The sequence below is a fragment of the Gorilla gorilla genome, chromosome 16 (assembly GCF_029281585.2).
Source record: "Gorilla gorilla gorilla isolate KB3781 chromosome 16, NHGRI_mGorGor1-v2.1_pri, whole genome shotgun sequence".
Classification (NCBI taxonomy): domain Eukaryota; kingdom Metazoa; phylum Chordata; class Mammalia; order Primates; family Hominidae; genus Gorilla; species Gorilla gorilla.
In genome coordinates, this window is record NC_073240.2 from 60,327,280 (window position 1) to 60,350,539 (window position 23,260).

The 23,260-nt window shown below is 42.8% G+C and overlaps 1 protein-coding gene across 1 annotated transcript; it reads right to left on the bottom strand.

Annotated features, from left to right (window-relative positions):
* Window positions 1-675: 675 nt before the first annotated feature.
* On the bottom strand, window positions 676-1,169 carry LOC134757331 (large ribosomal subunit protein eL21-like). Its single transcript, XM_063699105.1, has one exon. The coding sequence runs from the start codon at window positions 1,141-1,143 to the stop codon at window positions 676-678; it is 468 nt and encodes a 155-aa protein (XP_063555175.1). The 5' UTR covers window positions 1,144-1,169.
* Window positions 1,170-23,260: the final 22,091 nt, after the last annotated feature.

Genomic DNA, 23,260 nt, shown 5'->3' on the forward strand with positions numbered 1-23,260 from the left:
GTTCCAATAATGGAACACCAGGCATACATGGGTTAAGGGAATAAGACTTCTTGGTATGTGTTTTTGTATTAGCCACATTTTTTATTCCGTTTTGTGTTCTATCCATATTGATAAAAACTTCAGCCAAATTAAATTTAAAGGAGTTGAATTGATCAATGAACAATTTGCAAATCCAGCAGCCCCCAGAATCACAGCAGATTCACAAAGACCCCAGCGCTGCCACGTGGTGGAAGACTTATTGACAAAGAGAAATGGCATACAGAAATTGGAAGTGAGGTACAGAATGGCTGGATTGATTACAGTTTGGCGTATGCTTTATTCGAACACAGTTTGAACCCTCAGCAGTGTATGAATGGTTGAAGTATGGCCACTTCTTGTCATACTTGGATTGGCCAAGACATAGCTATTGTTATAGGCTCAGACTCCTAAGTTAGGTTTTCAATTTTGTCTGTTAAGCTAGGTTACAGTTCATTCACAAGGACTCAAATACAGAAGTACGGTGTCCTCGGGACATATTTAGTTTGCTTTAACACTTTTGTTCCTTTGTTTCATCTTTCCTCTGGCTTTTGTTGCCTTAGTATGTTTTATTTTATTATTTATTTATTTATTTATTTATTTTTTACAGCCCAGAGTTCATTTATTTATTATTTTTAACACCTCTTATGCCATGAATTCTTAGGGAATAGGTTCCAGCAGCTCAGACTCCTTCCCATTGGTTCTCACAAAGTGTGCTTCTCTGGGTGGAGCAGGCTGGTGCTTTAGTTGAACCCAGGTAGCTTTCTCTTTGGCTTCTTTCTTTTTCTGATCATTTTTCTTTGCATGTTTCAGGAAGCTATCTCGGCTCTTAGAGTGCTTAATGTGCTCGATACACACATTAATTCTCTTGGCAAGAATCTTGCCCTTAACGTGTTTGTTTACCACAATGCCAACAGCATGCTGGGTAACATTGTAGACTCTTCCAGTTTTGCCGTGGTAACACTTGTGGGGCATTCCTTTTTGAACAGTACCCATTCCCTTGATGTCTACAATATCACCTTTCTTACAGATTCGCATATACGTGGCCAAAGGAACGACTCCATGTTTTCTGAAAGGACTAGAGAACATATATCGGATGCCTCTCCTCTTTCCCTTTGTGTTGGTCATTTTGGCGAATTACTGGAAGATGGCGGTTCCCGCCGAAAGGCGCCTTAGTATATTTTATGTATATTTTAGTTAAATCTTCTTTTTAGATAAGCTTGGATTCAAGTAAATTAATTAACTGAATGAATACTAACTTGCTCAGACTGCAGAAATGGAAGACACCCAGAGGAAATAGTTTCCTTCCTTCTTCTCCCTTCCCTCTCTTGCCGTCCCTCCCTCCCATCCCCCCTCCCTCCCTCCCTCCCATCCCCCCTCCCTCTCATCTCTCTCTCTCTCATCTCTCTCTAATTAATGTTTTCCAACTCAAAGGTGTCACATGCTTTGATCATCACTGGAAATTGAGAGAGAATTAGAAGTGGGAGAGGAATATGACGGGAGTCTGAGAGGGAGGAGAGGAGATAGAAGAGGCCAAAGAGGAAGGTGGGCATAATGGTGAGAAAGGGGGAGTGCATGACAGTTTTTTCTTTTGTCTTTTTTTCTGAGACGGAGTCTCACTCTGTCACCCAGGCTGGAGTGCAGAGTGCAATGGCATGATCTCAGCTCACTGCAACCTCCACCTCCCAGGTTCAAGTGATTCTCCTGCCCCAGCCTCCCAAGTAGCTGGGATTACAGGCACCCGCCACCATGCCCGGCTAATTTTTGTATTTTTAGTGGAGGCAGGGTTTCACCATGTTAGCCAGGCTGGTCTTGAACTCCTCACCTCAAGTGATCCATCCTCCTCGGCCTCCCAAAGTGCTGGGGTTAAAGGCGTGAGCCACCACACCTGGCCAGACACAGCTTTTTCCAAAGCAGACCCCGAGCAATACAAAAACTATTCCCACAGTGACCTGGCTGTGACCATAGGTGCCGTGCGCGCATGTGTTGAAGGAAGGGTAGCTTCCTATTGGGTTGTTTAGGAGTGTCTGATATGCTTTTCCTCATGATGCACATGGGTGCAGGGCCTGTGCAGCAGTGATCAACTATACCATCCCAGGAAGACACCTACTCATTAAAGACTCCCGTATGCCCTCCCATTGTTCATTTCTCAGGAACTTCAATGTGAGTTCACTGGACTCCCATTGTTCCTTTCTCAGGAACTTCATGTTTGTGGTCAGAGCTAATTCAACTGCATGTCCTGCCATGAGCTGGCCAAACACAGTTGTGAAACTGACAGCAACCCTGACACCAGGGATAAAGAGTCCAGTGGAGTTAACAGAGGAGAGACAATAATTGCTTGCAGTCTGTAATCCATGTGTACACAGCAAAATCCCTAGTGTCTCCCCAACTTCTGTGCTCTGCTAATGCATTTATTGTGAGCACAAGGTAAATATTTAATCTTGCCTACTTTATCTTCCTCAATATCTGTGTTTATTCTAATACTTATATTGATTCCGGGTTCACTGAAATCAACAAGTGTTCCTCCATTTGGGGATATAGCCCTGAACTTTCCTGACAGCTGGAAGCCCCCCCGCCTTTTTTTTTTTTTTTTTTTTTGAGGCAGAGTCTCGCTTTGTCACCCAGGCTGGAGTGCAATGACGCGATCTCGGCTCACTGCATCCTCTGCCTCCCTGGTTCAAGCAATTCTCTTGCCTCAGCCTCCCGAGTAGCTGATGCCACCAAGCCTAACTAATTTTTGTAGTTTTAGTAGAAACGGTGTTTGACCATGTTGGCCAGGCTGGTCACAAACGGCTGACCTCAAGTGATCCACCTGCCTTGGCCTCCCAAAGTGCTGGGATTACAGGTGTGAGCCACCATGCCCGGTCTGGAAGCCCTTTATCACACTTAGTGGCAATTGTATGGCTCATATATGCCCATAAACTCTTCTCAGCTTAGGTGAATGATTATATTTCCTTTTCTGTCTGGGTTCTCTTCCTGCTTTCATTAAACATATGTGTGCGTGCACACACACCCCTCTGATTTCACATAGCAGCCCCCAGAGTGTGGTGTCACACCAACCTACTCAAGTTCTTACTGTCTTTCCTTTGGGCAGGTGGCTAAGTAAACTAGTTCAGTTGTGTTACTCGATTTCCTTGTGGCCAGAATTTAGTAAAAAAAAAAACTTTTTTTGAGATAGAGTCTCACACTGTCACCCAGGCTAGAGTGCAGTGGCACGATGACGGCTCACTGCAGCCTCAGTCTTCCAGGTTCAAGTGATTATCCCACCTCAGCTTCCCAAATATTTGGGACTACAGGTGTGGGACCCCATGTCTGGCTATTTTTGAACATTTTTTTAGTAGAGATGGGGGTCTCACTATGTTGCCCAGGCTCGTCTTGAACTTCTGACCTCAGGTGATCCTCGTGCTTCCATCTCCCAAAGTGCTAGGATTACAGGGGAGTAATCTGCACCCAGCCCAGTAACAAATAATTGTCAAGTACCTACTATGTGCTACATACTGTCCTAGGCACTGGGGATACAGCAGCAAACAAAACCGACCATCCCTGCCCTCATGGAGCAAATTTTGCAGTGAAGCGAGACAGGCAATAAACAAGGAAAATTTAAGTGTTGCGGAGGTAAATTATAAACTAGTAAAAGGGATAAGGGGTCTGTGTGTGTGTGTGTGTGTGTGTGTGTGTGTGTGTGTGTGTGTAGGGATGTAATTTTGAATTGAGTAATCAGGCCGGGCACGGTGGTTCATGCTTGTAATCCCAGCACTTTGGGAGGCCAAGGTGGGTTGATCACTCTGAGCTCAAGAGTTCAAGACCAGCCTGGGCAATAGAGCTAAACCCCGTCTTTACTAAAAATACAAAAAAATTACCTGGGTGTGGTGGTGCATGCCTGTAATCCCAGCTATTCGGTGGCTGAGGCACAAGAATAACTTGAAGTCAGGAGGCAGAGGTCACAGTGAGCCAAGATAGTGCCACTGCACTCCTGGGTGACAGGGCAAGACTGTCTTATAAATAATTAAAATTACAGTGAGTAATCAGAGCTGGGTGTGGTGGTATGATGCATCAGTGTTCCCAGCTTCTCTGAAGGCTGAGGTGGGAGGATTACTTGAACCCAAGAGTTCAAGGCTGCAGGGAGCTCTGAACGTGCCGTTGCGCTCTAATCTGGGGAACAGAGCAAGACCCTATCTTAAAAACAACAAAAATCATGAGTGATCAGTGAAAGCTCTGCTGTGAAGGTGACATTTGATAACTGGGGAAGACTGTTCAGGTAATGGGAGCACATGTGTGTGCAGAGGCCTGAAGAAGGTGCTGGTGTGGCAAGAATCGCCAAGAGACTCATCACTGGACCCGATGGGGAGAGGAGTAGAAGAAAAGGTCCAAGAATTGGAAGAGATGGAGGGCAGGTCATGTAGGGCCTTATGAAGAATTTGACTTTGGCTGAGATGGGAGCCGTTAGAAGGTTGTGAGCAGAGGAGCAATGTGATCTGACTTCTCTTTTAGCTTTTAGTTCCCTGTAGCTGCCTTGTGGAGAACAGCCAGAGACAAGGCTAGAAGCAGGGAGTCCAGTTAGATGGTGGCATGGCCTCAGGGCAGTGAGGTTTGGTAGTAGTGGTAATGTCTTCCGTGTCAAAAGAAGAAACTTGAATTTGACTTGGTCCAAAGGCATGACAAGTCATGGAAGATGAGGGTGGGGTTGGAAATTTACATAATCAGAAACACCTGTTCTGTTCCCTGTGGTAATAGGCGTGTGTGTGTGTGTGTATGTGTGAGTGTGTGTGTGTGTTTGCAAATTAGCCTTAAGATAATATTTTAGGATATTGCCTGAAAGGCACGTAGGGCCCATCTTTCCCAACCCTTTAAGTTTGATAAGAAAACCAGAGCTGGGCGCTGTGGCTCATGCCTATAATCTCAGCACTTTGGGAGGCCAAGGTGGGTGGAGCACCTGAGGTCAGGAGTTCAAGACAAGCCTGGCTAACATGGTGAAACCCTGTCTCTACTAAAAATACAAAAATTAGCCAAGAGTTGTGGCAGACACCTGTAATCCCAGCTACTTGGGAGGCTAAGGCATGAGAATTGCTTGAACCTGGGAGGTGGAGGTTGCGGTGAGCTAAGGTTATAACCACTATACTCCAGCCTGGGTGACAGGGCAAGACTCCATCTCAAAAAACAAACAAAAAAAGGAAACCAGGCCCCAGAGGGAGGAGAGGGACCATCTTGCCTTAGGTTACTTCGGTGGCACACAGAGCTGTGGACTGGACCTCTGGTCTGAGCCCAACTGGGGCCCGGGCCATGCTGCACCGGTGACTGTCTGAGCAATGCTCTTGCCTCACTGCCAACTTTCCAGTGGCCTCTAACATGGCAGCTTGGGACGAGCAGTGAGTTCCACATCAGGAGCTCAGAGTTCTGATTCCATCCTGCCCCTGCCTGAGGCTCCCAGACCCTCCCAGACTGGCAGTTTTCATATAGTGAAATGAAGACATTCACTTAGAGCCTATGGGTTTCTCCCCTACCTTGACAATCTGAATTGTATTTTTGTATATTTTTGAAAAGCCCTCTTGTACATATTAACTCATTGAATCCTTAACTGTGAGTGTAGATGGACAAGATGTTCCTTGATGTTATAGATGAGGGAGTTCATTTGAAAAAGAGTTAAATGACTTTTCCTGGCATGTTCAATGAGTAAAAAGCAGGACCTGAATTTTTGAATTCTTCTTCCAGTATATTTCCACTATCCTATACCACTGAAAGAAAATAATTTCCCTTTAGCTGTCTGCTTATTAATTGAAAATTCTTCCAAATGAGATCCACCTACACTTAAGTAGGGGTTAGCATGGGCTTGACCGATAGGAGGGACTCAACAATGGGGTTAAATAAAAAAGAGGAAGATAAGTGAAAAAGACCTTTTGGAGAAAATTAGCCGCTTGGCTCTCTGGCTTTACAATTGATGTTCTTCCTGTGTTCCTTTCCAGTCTGTGCATCTGACCCCGTTTATGTGCCATCATCTGTTACTCTGCTTGTGGCCATTAAATTCAATGGAAAAATATATTTGTACTGTCATCACAACCTTGTTTAATAATACGTCTCTCCCATTGAAATACACTTTCATTGCCTTTGGATGGGGCAAAGTAATTGAGTGGGAGAAAAATACAGTGCAAGAATAAATTGAAGGCTGGGTGCAGTGGCTCACACCTGTAATCCCAGCACTTTGGGAGGCTGAGGCGGGTGGATCACCTGAGGTCAGGAGTTTGAGACCAGCCTGGCCAACATGGTGAAACCCTGTCTCTAATAAAAATACAAAAATTACGTGGGTGTAGTGGCACAGCGCCTATAGTCTCAGCTACTTGGGAGGCTGAGGCAGGAGGATCACTTGAACCCGGGAGGCAGAGGTTGCAGTGAGCAAAGATCGTGCCACTGCCCTCCAGCCTGGGCGACAGAGTGAGACTCAGTTTCGAAAAAAAAAAAAAGAATAAATTGAAAGTGTTATTACTTGCAAATCAACTTCTTGGTTCAACTAATTTTAGAATTTAGTAGAACTTCACAGCCAGGACTTTTTGGTACAAGAAACATGCAACTTCAGTTGACTAATCTGGAAGCCAAAGAGCACAGTACTGACCTGGGGCCTCTTAGAGGTTTGGAGCCTGGTCTATTACTTGGGCTACACATTTCCTGTTCTTCAGCAGGGGAATTAGGCTCTCCTTTCTTTCACTTAGGGCAGAATTCATTGCAGAAAGAGAAATACTGTTTATATTTTTGGCATTTTGAGGGCAGGACACAGAATGAGGTTAACTTGAAATAATCTCCTCTGGGCAGTAAATTATTAATCTTGCTGTTGGAAAATTCAAATTGAAATGCAAAGCAAAACTAGCAGGTAACCAACAATAGACTATCAAATCAATGGTCAGGAAACTGGGTTATACTCAGGGAGAGTATTAAGTTGGATCTACATCTTACATTGTTGACCAAGATAAATTCCAAATGGATTGATGATTTACGTGTAAAAACTGAAGTTATAAAAGTACCAGAAGACATGGGAGAATATCTTCCTCCCACTCTCCCTTCTTTCCTACAGAGTTACTTGCCAAGGGAGAATTCCTGTATATGCTTAGAATGGGGAAGATCTTTCTAGCTATGACTCAAAAGCTGGAATCTAAAAGTGAAAGTATATAAATTTGACCACATTGCAAACAAACCAAAATCCCTCCACTTGGTAAAACAAAATATACACCGTAAGGTAAAAACCAAATGGCATAGCTGGGTGTGGTGGCTCACACCTGTGATCCCAGCACTTTGGGAGGCTGAGGATTGCTTGAGACCAGGAGTTTGAGACCAGCCTGGGCAACATGGTGAGACCCCATTTCTACCAAAAAAAAAGCGAATGGCATCCTGGGGAAGAATAGCTGCAACTCATCACAGAGTAAGGAAGAAGAGCTAAACTTCCAAATACAGAAAAGAGCTAGAAACAAGAAAAGAACCAAAACTCCAAAGAAAGATGTGCAAATAATGTGAACAAGGCCAGGAATGGTGGCTCACGCCTGTAATCCGAACACTTTGGGAGGCTGAGATGGGAGGATCACTTGAGACCAGGCGTTTAAGACCAGCCTGTGTAGCATTACAAGACCTTGTCTCTACAAAAAATAAGAAAAAATATTAGTCCCAGCTACTCAAAATGCCGAGGAGGGAGGACAGCTTGAGCCCAGGAGGTCAAGGCTGCAGTGAGCTATTATCAGAACACTATACTCCAGCCTGGCTGGCAGAGTGAGACCCTGGCCTCAAGAGATCCTCTTTCCGTGGTCTGCCCAAGGTGCTAGGATTATAGGGATGAGCCACTGTGGCTAGCCTGGTGTTGCCTTATTTGATAATGATTTGAACAATTGGCCATCTTTGATTAGCTGAAACTTGGTGATTGGCACAAGAGCAGATTGTAGTCTGTTTATACACCCAGTTAGGTTACAGTTCACTATGAAGGAGGCAGCTTTAAGCTAAACATTTTATTATTATTATTTTGAAACAAGGTCTTGCTCCATCTCCCAGGCTGGAGTGCAGTGGCACGATCTCAGCTCACTGCAACCTCGACTTCCACCTCCTGGGCTTAAGCGATCCCCACACCTCAGCCTCCTGAGTAGCTGAGACTACAGGCATGTGCCACCACAACTGGTTAACTTTGTATTATTTGTAGTGGTGAGGTCTCACCATGTTGCCCAGTTCCCAGGGTCACCAATTCCTAGACTCAAGTGATCCTCCCACCTCAGCCTCCTAGGTAGCTGAGACTACAGGTGCATGCCACCATGCCTGGCTAACTTTTTGTATTTTTAGTAGAGATGGGGCTTCACTATATTGTCCAGGCTGGTCTTGAACTCCTGGACTCAAGCAATCCACCTGCCTCAGCATCCCAGAGTGCTGGGATTACAGGCATGAGCCACTGCGTCCAGCCTGACAATATCTTACAAATGTACCTATGCTTTGTCACAGTAGTTTCATTTCTGCGGGCTTATTCTACAGATATCTGTGCTTTCATATGAAATTATGTGTATGAAAACTTAGTCGTTGTATCTTTGCAATAATGAAAGATGAGATACAACCCAAATGTCCATTAATAGAAGAGGTCTAGCCATGGTAGATACAATGGAAAACTATGCAGCTGTAGATGTGTAAAGATCTCCAAGATCTATTGTTAACTAAAAGACAAACCAAAAAAACCCAACCAACCCTCATCAAGGTGGAGAAAAACAATATCCGTATATCTTAGGTGCGAGAAAAGATGGGTGGTGGCAGTGGTAAGAGTATATTTGCTTGAGCCCAGGAGTTTGAGGTTATATAGTAAGCTATGATTGTGCCACTATACTCCAGCCAGGGTGACAGAGCAAAACCTGTCAATTAATCAATAATAAATAATTTAAAAAATAGTAAATATAGATAAATACCTATAAATATAAAATTAAAAAAAAAATGGCCTGGAGCAGTGGCTCAAGCCTGTAATCCCAGCATTTTGAGAGGCCGAGGTGGACAGATCCCTTGAGGTCAGGAGTTTAAGACCAGCCTGGCTAACATGGTGAAACCCCGTCTCTACTAAAAATACAAAAATTAGCTGGGCATGGTGTTGTGTGCCTGTAATCCCAGCCACTTGGGAGGCTGAGGCAAGAGAATTGCTTGAACCTGGGAGATGGAGGTTGCAGTGAGCCGAGATCACTCCATTGCACTCCAGCCTGGGAGATAGAGCGAGACTCTGTCTCAATCAATCAGTCAATCAATCAATCCTTATGTGCGTTTAAAACATTTTGGAAGGATACATAGCAAACCAATAAAAGTGGTTTTATGTCAGGGAGGATGTAGGATATGGATGGTAGAAGAAAAGGGTAAGTGGCAGCAGGATTTTTCACTGTATACGTTAATACAACACCTTTTGGTAAAATAGACATATGGGAAAGAATAGAACATCAGTGCTTTGCGAAATAAATTATTAAGTGAACACTATAAAGCCATTATCCAGATCAAGAAATAGAATGCTGCATGGTTGGGCATGGTGGCTTATGTCTGTAATTCCCAGCACTTTGGAGGGCTGAGGCAGGAGGATCACTTGAGGCTAGGAGTTTGATAATAGCCTGGGCAACACAGTGAGACCACATTTCTACATATTAGCTTGGTGTGGTGGTGCCCAGCTGTGCCTGTAGTCTCAGCTACTTGGGAGGCTGAGGTGGGAGGATCGCTTAAGTCTGGAGTTGGAGGTTGTAGTGAGCTATGATCACACCACTGAAATCTAGCCTGTACTACAGAGTGAGACCCTGTCTCGAAAAATAAAAAGGAACACTGTATCACCCCATAAACCCTGTCTTCTCTATCACAACCTCTCCCCAAAGGTAAGCACTATCCTGATTTATGGTCATCACCTCCTTGCTTTATAGTTTTGTCACCTAGATGTGCAAATCCAAAGACCATTTTTTTTGTTCACGTTACTAGCCTCATATTCCATGTCCTTTTGTAATGGTTTCTTTTTGCTTAACATTTTTAGGGTTAGATTCATCCATGTTGTGTATAGCTGTAGTTCATTCATTTTTATTGCTGGGTACACTCTTGTATGAATATTCTATAATGTATATATCTGTTCTACTGTTTTTTTTTTTTTTTTGAAGCGGAGTTTTGCTCTTGTTTGCCAGGCTGGAATGCAATGGCGCAATCTCAGCTCACTGCAACCTCCATCTCCTGGGTTCAAGCGATTCTCGTGCCTCAGCCTCCGGAGTAGCTGGGATTACAGGCATGTGCCACCACGCCTGGCTGTTTTTGTGTTTTTAGTGGGGATGGGGTTTCTCCATGTTGGTCAGGCTGGTCTCGAACTCCCAACCTCAGGTGATCCGCCTGCCTCGGCCTCCCAAAGTGGTGGGATTACAGGCATGAGCCCCCGCGCCCCGCCCTTTTTCTACTGTTGAACGTTTGGGTTGTTTCTAGTTTTGGGCTATTAATGATAAGAGTGCTTGAAACATATTTTATTACATGTATCTTGGAGAATAAGCACACACATTTCTGGTGGTTATATACCTAGGAGTGGAATTGCTGGGTCTCAGAGTGTGAATCTCTTTGATTTCAGTAGATGCTGCCAACCTGTTTCAAAGTGGCTGTACTAATTTATACTCACAGCGGCAGTGTGCTGGAGTTTCTATTAATACACATCCTCTCTAACACTTGGTTTTGTTGGTTTTTTATACTTTTACCCTGGCTGGTCTGTAATGGTAGTTGGTGATGGGAGGTTGTAATTTACATTTTCCTGATGACTAATGAGGTTGAGCACATTTTTATGTTTATTGGGCATTTGAATTTTCTCTTGTAAATGCCTGTCTCTTTCCATATTTTTTTAGTTTCTTTTTTGCATTGCAAAAGGGAGTGTTTCTTTTCCTTCCATGGATCTCTGCTTGATAAAGTGTTTTGTGATATGTGTTGCAAATATCATCTCCGCCTCTGGCTAGTCGTTTTATTTTCATTATTCTACTCTCACTTTCTTTACCTAGTGACATATACCTACTGTTATTTAAAAATATACCCTGACAATCTTTTCATTATCTGTACATAAAGAGCTCCCCCTGCCTTTTAAAAAATAGTTGCGTTGCATGAATTTCCTATAATTTTAATTAACTTTCCCTATTGATGGATGTTGAAGTTTCTAGTACTTCGCTATTGCAAACCATGCTTCAATAAATAATCATTATACTAACATAGTTTTAAATACATTCAAGTCCTTCTATAGGAAAAATTCCTAGAAATGGTTTTGTAGGTCAGAGAGTAGGTACATTTGTTATTTTGATAGCAAGGGTCAAATTATTCTCCATAGATGGTCTCTCCTTGCCTGAGCACCTGTTTCTGCATAGTCGCATCTGTGTGGCTCTGTCAGCCTTCTCTTTTTTCTTTTCTTTTCTTTTCTTTTTTTCCTTTTTTGGAGACAGAATCTCGCTCTGTTGCCCAGGGTGGAGTGCAGTGGTACGATCTTGGCTCACTGCAACCTCTGCCTCCCAGGTTCAAGTGATTCTGGTGCCTCAGCCTTTGGAGTAGCTGGGATTACAGGTACCCGCCATCATGCCCAGCTTATTTTTGTATTTTTAGTGGAGGCAGGGTTTCACCATGTTGGCCAGACTGATCTCGAAGTCCTTACCTCAAGTGATCCACTGTCCTCAAGTGATCCACCCTCCTCGGCCTCCCAAAGTGCTGGGATTACAGGCGTGACCCACCATGTCCGGCCTAGGAGACTTAATTTTGATAAAGTCCAATTTATCTGTTTTTTAATGTATTGTGTTTTTGATGCCATACTTAAATTTTTGCCCAACCCAAGGTCACAAGTATTCTTCTGTGATTTCTTCTAGATATGATAGTTTAGATTTTCAATTTAGTTCTATAATTCATTTTGAGTTAATTTGAGGTAGTGTCCAAGTTTTATTTTCCTTTTTTTGCTTATGGAATTCCAGTTGTTCCAGGATTGTTTGTTGAAAAGACTTTCCTTTTTCCAGTGCATTGACTTGTGTTAACTGACATGTATAAAAAACATCAGCTTCTCATATGTATGTGGGTTTATTTCTTGATGCCATTCTCTTTCATTGATTTATTTGCCTATGTTTATACTGACACTATGTTGTCTGGATTACTCTAGCTTCATAATCTTTCAACTTTCTTCTTTTTCAAAGTTGTTGTGGCTAATATAGGTCCTTTAAATGTATTTTATGAATTTTAGAGTAAATTTTAGAATCAGCTTGAAAATTTCTACAGAAAAGGCAGCTGAGATGTGGATTCAGATTGATTGCATTGAATCTATGTGCTAATTTGGAAAACAAATTTTAATTGATGCTTTTATTCTTTTGCTCATAATCTTAGGATCTTAAAACACTTTGAGTTCATTTTATATCCCACTCAACTTATATGCTATTGTTGTCAAGTATTTTACTTCTATGTGCATTTTAAACAACACAAGATATTGCTATTCTTGTTTGATATTCATTTAGATTACTGCTTTTGTTTCTCTTTGTTCCTTCTTTTATTTCTGTGCTTCTACCTGGGATCTACCTGGGATCAATTTTGCCTACCTGAAGATTACTCTTTTTATTTTATTTATTTATTATTATTTTTTTTTGAGATTGAGTCTTGCTCTGTCGCCCAGGCTGGAATGCAGTGGCGTGATCTCAGCTCACTGCAAGCTCCGCCTCCTGGGTTCATGCCATTCTCCTGCCTCAGCCTCCCCAGCAGCTGGGACTACAGGCACATGCCGCCATGCCTGGCTAATTTTTGTATTTTTAGTAGAGATGGGGTTTCACCGTATTAGCCAAGATGGTCTCGATCTCCTGACCTTGTGATCTGCCCGCCTCAGCCTCCCAAAGTGCTGGGATTACAGCTGTGAGCAACCGTGCCCAGCTGAGATTATGCTTTAGAGTTTGCTTTAGTACAGTTTGCCAATAACATTCCTTTAATTTTTGCCTAGAAATTATTTTACTTCCATTCTTGAAGGAAAATTTTATTATAGAATTCTAGTTTGGCAGTTATTTTCTTTCAGAAGCGTGGTGATATTTTTCCATTATTTTCTAGTTTCTATCATTTAGGTTGAAATGTTAGCTCTTGGTCTCATTGTTTTGAAAGCAATACTTTTTTTTTCCTCTGGTTGCTTCTAGATCTTAAGATTTTTCTCTTTGCCTTTGGTTTTCTGCAGTTTTCTTTTTTCCTTTATTTTTTATTTATTTTTATTTTTTTGAGACAGAGTCTCACTTTGTTGTCCAGGCTGGAGTGCAGTGGCATGATCTTGGCTCACTGCAACCTCTGCCTCCTGGATTCAAGTTGATTCTATGGCCTCAGCCTCCCAAGTAGTTGGGATTACAGGTGCCTGCCACCACTGCTGGCTAATATTTGTATTTTTAGTAGAGACGGGGTTTTACCATGTTACCCAGGCTGGTCTCGAACTCCTGACCTTAGGTGATCCACCTACCTTGGTCTCCCAAAGTGCTGGGATTACAGGCATAAGCCATTGCGCCCCAACTGCATTTCTGCGGTTTTCCTATGTATCTTGATAAAAGTCTATTCTGCTTGGAGTTTATTAGACTTCTTAAATCTGTAGATTAATGTCTTTCATCAGTATTGGAGGATTTTAGGTAATATCGTTCTGAAGGTTGTCTCTATTCCATTCTCCCTCTCCTCTCCTTCTAGGACTACAGTTAAACATGTGACATCTTTTCACTGCATCTTTTATTTCTCTTACCTCTCATCTGCATTTTCTATCCTTTGACTCTCTGTGCTTCAATATAGATATTTTTAGAACAAGTGGTGTTCTATAGCTTGATTACACAAGTTTGTGAGATCCTATTACTAAATTTTTTATAAAGAAAATTCATGAGATCATTGTTAAACCATTGGTAACTTGAAATGGAGGCAGGATAGGAGTATTCATACCATGGAAGCTGGCAAATAGTATAAATTAGGGGTTCTACCCCTTAGAGCTGCTTTACCAGCAGCATACCATTACTTCATACTAACTTCTGATTTACAAATTTTCTCTTCAGCTATGCCTGATCTAATGGTGAATCTATTCATAAGTTTTTTATTTTTTATTTTTTGAGATGGAGTCTCACTGTGTTGCCTAGGCTGGCGTGCAGTGGCACAATCTCAGCTCGCTGCAACCTCCGCCTCCGGAGTTCAAGTGAATCTCCTGCCTCAGCCTCCCAAGTAGCTGGGATCACAGGTGTGTGCAACCAAAAATTAGCCCTGCTAATTTATTGTATTTTTAGTAGAGATGGGGTTTCACTGTATTAGCCAGGGTGGTCTCAATCTCCTGACCTCATGATCTGCCTGCCTTGGCCTCTGAAAGTCTTGGGATTACAGGTATGAGCCACTGTGCCTGGCCCCATAAGTTCTTCATTTTAACTGTTACATTTTTCAGTCTTAGAATTTCTAATTCTAATTTTTTAAGTAACAGGTGTTTTTGTTTCAGTTTCCAGGTCTCTGCCAATGTGTTTGTCTTTTATCTCCATGGCCAAGATAAGCAAAGCAACTTTACAGTCAGTATTTGATAGTTCCAATATTTGGAGTCCTTTGTACATCATTTTTAATTACTTGTAACTTCTGCTAATTTTTAAAAAATGTTTATTTTTTGAGATGGCATCTGGCTATGTTGCCCAGGCTGGAGTGCTGTGGCTATTCATAGGAGCAATTATAGTGCACTACAGTCTTGAATTCCTGACCTCAAATGATTCTCCCACCTCAGTCTCCTGAGTAGCTTGAAATATAGGTGCATGCCACCATGCCTGGCTTCATCTTCTTCTACTTTTTGTGTATGTGTTCTTGGCTCCTTGTATGCCTGGTCATCTTCAATTGTGCCACTGGGCTTTATTTGTTAAATCAACTTGAAGCCCAGCAAAATGTTATTTTTCCCACGCAGAATTTTAATTTGCCTCAGTCATCTGCCTGGGGCTTTACCTTTTCTAATTCCAGAGAGTTTCATTGTCTGGGTCACTTAAATGACTCAAAGATAGCCTGCAATGTGTTAACTCTTACAATTAAGATGCAGCTCTGAAGGACCACAACCAACATCACATAAGAAACATTGATCAGAGTCTCTACTTTTGTCATATTCTGTTCCCCTGGTCCTGGAAGCTTATCTCTGGTGTCTCTTCCAGATTCTGCAAATGCCACCTGGGTGGAAGCTGTCCTAAATGATAGACTCACCTTGTGGGCTATTCATCCATTCCTGAATCCTGGTCCAGTAATTCTTCACTATCTCTTTAGCTATTAGATGTTTTAAGCAGATTGAAAAAAAAATTTTGTTCACCTTTTCTAGTTGTTCTGAACAGGAGGGTTAGTTCAAATGGTCGAATTTGCCATTACTGAAAATGAGAGTGTTTGTAGGCTTTTTGTATTATTAAAATTTTGAACTGTGTGAATTATTTTTTAAATTAAATTTAAAAATTCTTTTAAAAAGAAAACTAATTTTCTCAGTGAATTCAGTTGTATTTCTCTGATTTATGAGGCTTCAGCAAAAGTTCTTGATCGCATTAAATGGCTGTTTCAAGTCCAGAAATTCTAAAGAGAATTAGTCATGCATTGCTTTATGATGGAGACACATTCCGAGAAATGTATTTTTAGGTGATTTAATCATTGTGCAAACTTCACAGCATGCACTTACTCAAACTTAGATGGCATAGCCTCCTACACACCTAGACTTTATGGTATGGCCTATTGCTCCTAGGCCTGTTGCTTCTGGTGGTGCATACCTGTAGTTCCAGCTACTTGGGAGGCTGAGGCAGGAGGATTGCTTGAGCCTAGGAGTTCAAGGCTGCAGTGAGCTAGGATTGAGCCACTGTACTCCAGCCTAGGAGACAATGAGACCCTGTCTCAATTGAAAAAAAAATGAAAATGGTACACCTGTATTACAGGGTACTTACCATAAATAGAGCTTATAGGACTGGAAGTTCTTTTTTTTTTTTTTTTTTTTTTTAACAATAACATTTTTCTTTCTTTATTTTATTTTATTTATTAATTTATTTTTGAGACGGAGTCTTGCTCTGTCACCCAGGCTAGAGTGCAGTGGTGCGATCTCAGCCCACCTGGGTTCAAGCGATTCTCGTGCCTAAGTTTCCCGAGTAGCTGGGATTACAGATGCCCACCACCACGCCCGGCTAATTTTTGTATTTTTAGTAGAGATGGGGTTTCACCATCTTGGCCAGGCTGGTGTTGAACTCCTGACCTTGTGGTCCACCCGCCTTAGCCTCCCAAAGTGCTGGGATTACAGGTGTGAGCCACCGCACCTTGCCAGAACTGGAAGTTCTTTGGGTGAGTCAGTTTGTGAGTGAGTGGTGGTGAGTGAATGTGAAGGTCTAGGACATTGCTGTACACTACTGTAGGCTTTGTAAACACTGTACACTTAGGCAACACTAAATTTATAAAATTTGTCTAATTAATTAACCTTAGCATACTATAACTTTTTACTTTATAAACTGTTAAATAAAAAACTTTTTAGGCTGGGCGCGGTGGCTCACGCCTGTAATCCCAGCACTTTGGGAGGCTGAGGTGGGTAGATCATGAGGTCAGGAGATCGAGACCATCCTGGCTAACACGGTGAAACCCCATCTGTGCTAAAAATACAAAAAATTAGCTGGGCATGGTGGCATGCGCCTGTGGTCGCAGCTACTCAGGTGGCTGAGGCAATTGAATCGTTTGAACCCGGGAGGTTGAGGTTACAGTGAGCCGAGATTGCGCCACTGCACTCTGGCCTGGGTGACAGAGCAAGACTCGATATAAGAAAAAAATTAGATAGTCTTATATACAGTAAATTCTTACCTACAGTAAAAATTAGACATTCTTATCTACAGTAAAATATTCTTACCTGTCAATGACTTTTGCCTTTTATTTCCCCAACCCAAGTTGTTAGAGCTTGATTTTTTCTCTTGTCCTTCCTTCTTCCTGCCTTCAATTAACTGAAAGTCAATATAGGTGATAATTAATAGCTGTACTTTCCTGGTGACAAATGGAACTATAGTGTGTGCACACATACACAAAAGTACAATCTGAGAAATAAGATGGCAAAATATCAATCTGGACTAACGGTTACATACTAAGAAATGAGTGGGGCAGGAGCTCCAGTCGAGAACGTGCATTTTACTCAGTGCCCGGTGTCATCCCTTACAGCAAGCTTTTAATTTTCACTCTGAGAAAGGTTTCAGGAGATCATGCACTTACATTATGATTCCAGATGCTTCCTCTTGGGGGTGTGTTATTCAGAGAGGTACTGTGGTGCATGCGGTAGAACACCTCCAGTTATTCCTTAGGGGGACGCCCATTCTTTATCGGACAGTTGCAAGTACTTCAAAGCTCTTCTGTAGAGTTCATGTCTGTTACTTTGACTCAGAAAATGGGCCCTGAAGGCCCTTTGGGTAGGGAGCATAATGCCACCACTGAAATCCTGTAACTTGAGGAAAACCTGAGGAAGAAATCCTATGATTTAAAGAAGGTTCAGTGATTAGCTGAGGGCTGATGGGAGAGGGGATGCCACGAGGCCTGCTGGTCTTCAAGGAAAAGGCCTTTGCTGGAGTGGCCTGGCTCCCTCACCTAATCTGACCTCCTATCTCTTGCACGGAGAAAACCTTGCTGTTATTATTGTCCTCATCCTCCTGTGTGGGCTCGCTCCTCCTCCCCCCATTTTTTAAAAGCACCTCACCCTACAACCTCATAGTCCCTGCACGCTCGAGTCAGGAGGATGGCATCATCTCTGTGCTCTCCACGTCTGCTTTCAGTAGTTTGATTGCTTCCTTTCAAGCCACCACTAGCCAGCCCTGTTGCCTGCTGTGTATACTTACTGCCACCGCCTCCAGGTCTCTTCCAGATGCCCTGAGCATATTGGTCCCTGGATCTCAGGCTTGCCCAGCACTCAGTCCCTGGCAGTCATCTGGAGCATCTCCAGTGTCTAGATGAGTGACTTATCCAGCATCTGGCCTTATGGTGTCTTGACACCCCCCTTCACGTTAGTAACTCTTGGACAGGTCCTCTTGTAGAACCTGAAATTATAAACCCTGGAGTCTTCCTTTCTCCAACATTGACCTGAAATTACAATCCCTGAAGCTCCTTTCTCTGATATTGACCTTTTATCTTTTCTGTATCCTTATTTCTACTAAACCTGCCTTACTATAGCATCTCAACCTCTGGTTCTAACCTTTCCTTATTCTCTCAGCCCCTTAGTCACCTCTGCCTTCATTTGTTTCCCTATCCCACCTGGACCTTAGGGTCAACCATTTGTCTGCTGTCATTAACTTCCTCCTTTCTTCTCACCCTTGATTTTCAAGAGCCAGTCAATCTTCAACCTCATGTAAACTTAGCTGCAAATTTTCGTACATGTGTACCCAAGCTGTCTAAATAGTGCTAGCAAAAACAGTAACCAAAAAGCAGAACCATGTTGCTTGACTTCATTACAAAATTGTGTGATCAACCTTTATGTGGATCCTAAAGGCTGCTTGATTATTTATTCATCCCTGGTCTCTCTCTTATTCTTTCCTGCTGTTTGGAATTATATTGATTTGCATCCTGATTCTTGTAACATGACTCTTTCGATCTCATTCTTCCTTGTGCCATCACTTTCACTCAGTGATCTAGCCTTCCACCTCTGTGAGAAGATTGTGGCATAAACTTGCCTGTGGCTCATTGAAATGTCACCACACCCTCATGCATTCTTTTCAACCACCTCCGTGTGTCAAAGGAGGAAATAATGATCCTCTTGCCCAAGAGTGTCCTATTTACCCAAGCACTTGTTATCCTACCTGTCCTCAGTAATCACCCCTTCTTTATTGTACCTTAAATTCATCCCCGTTCCTCTAAGTCTACCATTTGAACCCAAGCACCCTCATTTTTTTTTTCTTTTGAGACAGAGTCTCACTCTGTCTCCCAGGCTGGAGTGCAGTGGTGCCATCTCAGCTCACTGCAACCTCTGCCTCCTGGATTTAAGCGATTCTCCTGCCTCAGCCTCCCAAGTAGCTGGGACTACAGGCACCTACCACCATCCCTGGCTAATTTTTGTATTTTTGGTAGAGATGGGTTTTGCCATGTTGGCCAGGCTGTTCTTGAACTCTTGAGCTCAAGCAATCTGCCTGCCTCAGTCTCCCAATGTGCTGGGATTATAGGTGTGAGCCACTGTGCCTGGCCCATCTTCATTCTTAAACAGAAATAGATCTCTCTCTCTATCTCCATTCAAGTTGCTTTTCCAGAACACATTGCTTGGACTTTTAGTTAGCATATATTTTCATTCTGACTTTATTATAATAAGCTGGTTTCATTACCTGGATCCCCTGTTATATTTTAACTTCTTTTTTAAAAAAAAAATTTTTTTTTTTCCCAGAGACTTGCTCTGTCACCCAGGCTGGAGTGCAGTGGTGCAAAGTTGGCTCACTGCAACCTCTGCCTCTTGGGTTCCAGCAATTTTCCTGCCTCAGCCTCCCAAGTAGCTGGGATTACAGGCCCGTGCCACCACGCCCGGCTCATTTTTATATTTTTAATAGAGATGGGGTTTCACCATGTTGGCCAGGCGAGTCTCGAACTTCTGACCTCAGGTGATCTACCCTCCTTGACCTCCCAAATTGCTGGGATTACAGGCATGAGCCACCATGCCCGGTCATGTTTTAACTTGTTGAATACAAGGATTTTATCAATTTTGTATATTTACCTTCTCCCTACCTTAGACTAGATCACGGGAATAGCATTTATATTTTCTATGAAGTGCTGGTGCTCTGAGTGTGGGCATGATATAAAACAATCCAAGGTAACCATGTTGCACTGGAAGCTGCTGAGGTTTGCCTTGAGACCTGCCTGTTGTGTGACAGCAAGTCTCGCAGGGAGAGAGGCAGTACAGCTTATCGTTCAGTGGACATTATTGCAACAAACAGTAATATCATTTTTATCCTGGAATCATCATGGAACAGGAATGCTAACAAGGAACTTGATAAAAGTTTTCAAGTATTTAAAATTACTGAGTTTCTATACTGGCCACTTTTTTTTTTGAGACAGATTTTTGCTCTTATTGCCCAGGCTGTAGTGCAATGGTGCAATCTGGGCTCACTGCAACCTCCACCTCCAGGGTTCAAGCGATTCTCCTGCCTCAGCCTCCCTAGTAGCTGGGATTACAGGCACGTGCCACCATGGATGGCTAATTTTGTATTTTTAGTAGAGACAGGGTTTCTCCATGTTGGTCAGGCTGGTCTTGAACTCCTGACCTCAGGTGATCTGCCCACCTCGGCCTCCCAGCATGTTGGGATTACGGGCGTGAGCCACCATGCCTGGCCTACTTTTTATCTTCAAGCAGAGGAAAGAATGGGTCATATTGCAGTGGTATTCACTGCGGGCATTTGTTTCACAGGGACGATTGATTGATTGATTGATTGATTGATTGATTGATGAGACAGAGTCTTGCTCTGTTGCCCACACTGGAGTGTAGTGGGTGCTATCATAGCTCACTGCAGCCCCAAACTCCTGGGCTTAAGTGATCCTCCCATGTTGACCTCTCAAAATTCTGGGGCCAGACAACAAGGAATGTTTATTTAGACAGAGGAATCTCAGTAGGGAGAATAATTCACGTTAGCACATTTGGAAAGGATGGGCTTTAAAATGCTTCAGGGAGGCAGCTGTATTGAGCTGGAGGGATGTAAGAAAATGCAATAGGTCATGTATTCTATTCGACGAAGAAATGTAAATATCTGGCCAGGTGTGGTGGCTCACGACTGTAATCCCAGCACTTTGGGAGGCCAAGGCAGGTGGATTACCTGAGGTCAGCAGTTCGAGAACAGCCTAGCTAACATGGTGAAACATGTCTTTACTAAAAAAAAAACACAAAAAATTAGCCGGGTGTGGTGGCAGGCGCCTATAATCCCAGCTACTTGGGAGGCTGAGGCAGGAGGATCGCTTGAACCTGGAGGCGGAGGTTGCAGTGAGCCGAGATCACACCATCGCACTCCAGCCTGGGGGACAAGAGTGAGACTCCGTCTCCAAAAAACAAAACTAAACAACAACAACAAAAGAAATGTAAATATCCTGGATAAACAGGTCTTTTTATTGTGAAGATTAAATTACATGAAGTAGGCTGGGCATGGTGGCTGACACCTGTAATTTCAGCACTTTGGCAGACTGAGGCAGGGAGGATTCATTGAGGCAAGAAGTTCAGGACCCTTCTGGGCAACATAACGAGACTCTGTTGCTACAAAAAATATAAAAATTAGGTGCAGTGGCACACGCTTGCATTCCTAGCTACTCAGAAAGCTGAGGCAGGAGGATCACTTGAGCCCCAGAAATCAAGACTGTATTGAGTTATGATTGTGCCACTGTCCTCCAACCTGGGTGACGGGAAGATCTTGACTCAGAAGAAAAACAACTTTCATGAAGTAGTTGATTAATAAATGAATCCTATGATTCAACAAGGTTTTGCGTTCCTGTTATAGAGAGGGCTTTGCTCTAGTCTCTAGGGACACAGCAGACTCAAAACAGAGTCCCTGACCATAAGGCCTGTGTACAGAGGGGGCGTTTGATGAGAGACCTCAGTGAAATGAGGAATCAAGCACAAGGGTATGTGAGGCAAGAGCGTCCAAAGGAAGGAAACTGCATGTACAAAGGTCCTGAGGCAGGAGATGTTAGTTTTTGAGTAGCAAGGAGGCTAATGAGCAAGGAAGAGGAAGAGGGTCACTGGAGATGTAGATGGAGATAGGTGGGGGCAGCCAGGCCTGCAGGCCAGGCTGAGCAAGTTACATGTGTGAAAGCACTTTGTAAGTCCCAGTTGCTGCTAAAGGCATTTAAATAGAATTAACTTGTTAAGTTGTTCAATCATTAATTAAAATTGAACTGATTTATTCTGTTTATCTTATATATCCACTAAATGACTGTCTCACAACCCTGGTACCCAAACACCTGTACCCACCTGAAGACAACAGCATAAGCAGGTCATGAGACATATCCCTGTAGGTTTCAGCAGGGCATGACAAGCTCTAATTGTCATACAGAAGTTCTGTTTATTATGAATAGTAAGTGAATATTTTCTCCCTGGGTTACTGTTTATCATTTGAATCTACTTGGGTTTTTTGCCATATTGAAACATCTAATTTTTATGCTGTCAAATCTCAGGGTTTATTTTGTGTTTACAGCATCTGTTTGTCTTGTCTTGCTTTATTTTTATTCTAATTTTCTTTAAGCTTATAGCACCCAGTGTTCCCAGGCAGTATCCCACTGAAGTACTAACCAGGCTCAATCCTGCTTAGTTTCTGAGATTAGACAGAGATTGAGTGCGTTCAGGGTGGTATAGCTGTAGGCTCTTGTCTTGCTTTGAAAGGTCACCTCTACCCTTAAGCAATACAGACATTCTCCATTTTCCCTAACATTTTTATAACAAAACTATAATAGATTCTAAATTTATTTTGACCATGGCATGAGTTGGGGACCTAACTTTATTTCTTCAGGAAAAACTATTTATTTGTTAAATAAGTAGCTATTTATTAGACAAGTCTCTTGCTGGATGTATCAGTATGTATTATTTAAAAAGAAAAAAATAATAAAGTTTCAGTTTACTTAAAGGCCAGCTAACCACACACTAATAAATTCATCACTCCAAAAATACTTTTGAGAGCCTTCTATTATTTTAAAGTTTTATTTATTTTGAGACAGAGTCTCACTCTGTTGCCCAGGCTGGAGTGCTCGGCTCAACTGAAGCTTCTGCCTTCCGGGTACAAGCGATTCTCCTGCCTCAGCCTTCTGAGCACTTGGGACTATAGACATGCACCACCGTACCCAGCTGATTTTTTGTATTTTTAGTAGAGACGGGGTTTCACCATGTTGGCCAGGCTGGTGATGAACTCCTGACCTCCAGTGATCTGCCCCCACCCCTCCTCGGCCTCCCAGAGTGTTGGGATTACAGGAGTGAGCCACTGCACCTGGCTGAGAGCCTTCTAGATGTAAGCCTCTGTGAATGATACAGTAGTCTCCCTTTATCCACCAGGGGCTACGTTTCAGAACCCCCCAACCACTGCCCAGCGGATGCCTGAAACTGCAGTTAGTTCAGAGCCCTATATAAAAAAAAATACGTTATGTTTTTCCTTGACCTGTGGTCAAGTTTAGTTTACAAATTAGGTACAGCAAGGTATCAACAACAATAACTAACAATAGAAGAACTATAACAATATGCTGTAATAAAAGCTGTGTGAGTGTGGGCTCTCTTTCTTAGAAAATCTTATCGTACTGATTCACCTATTTTCAGACCTCAGTTGACCAAGTGTAACTGAAA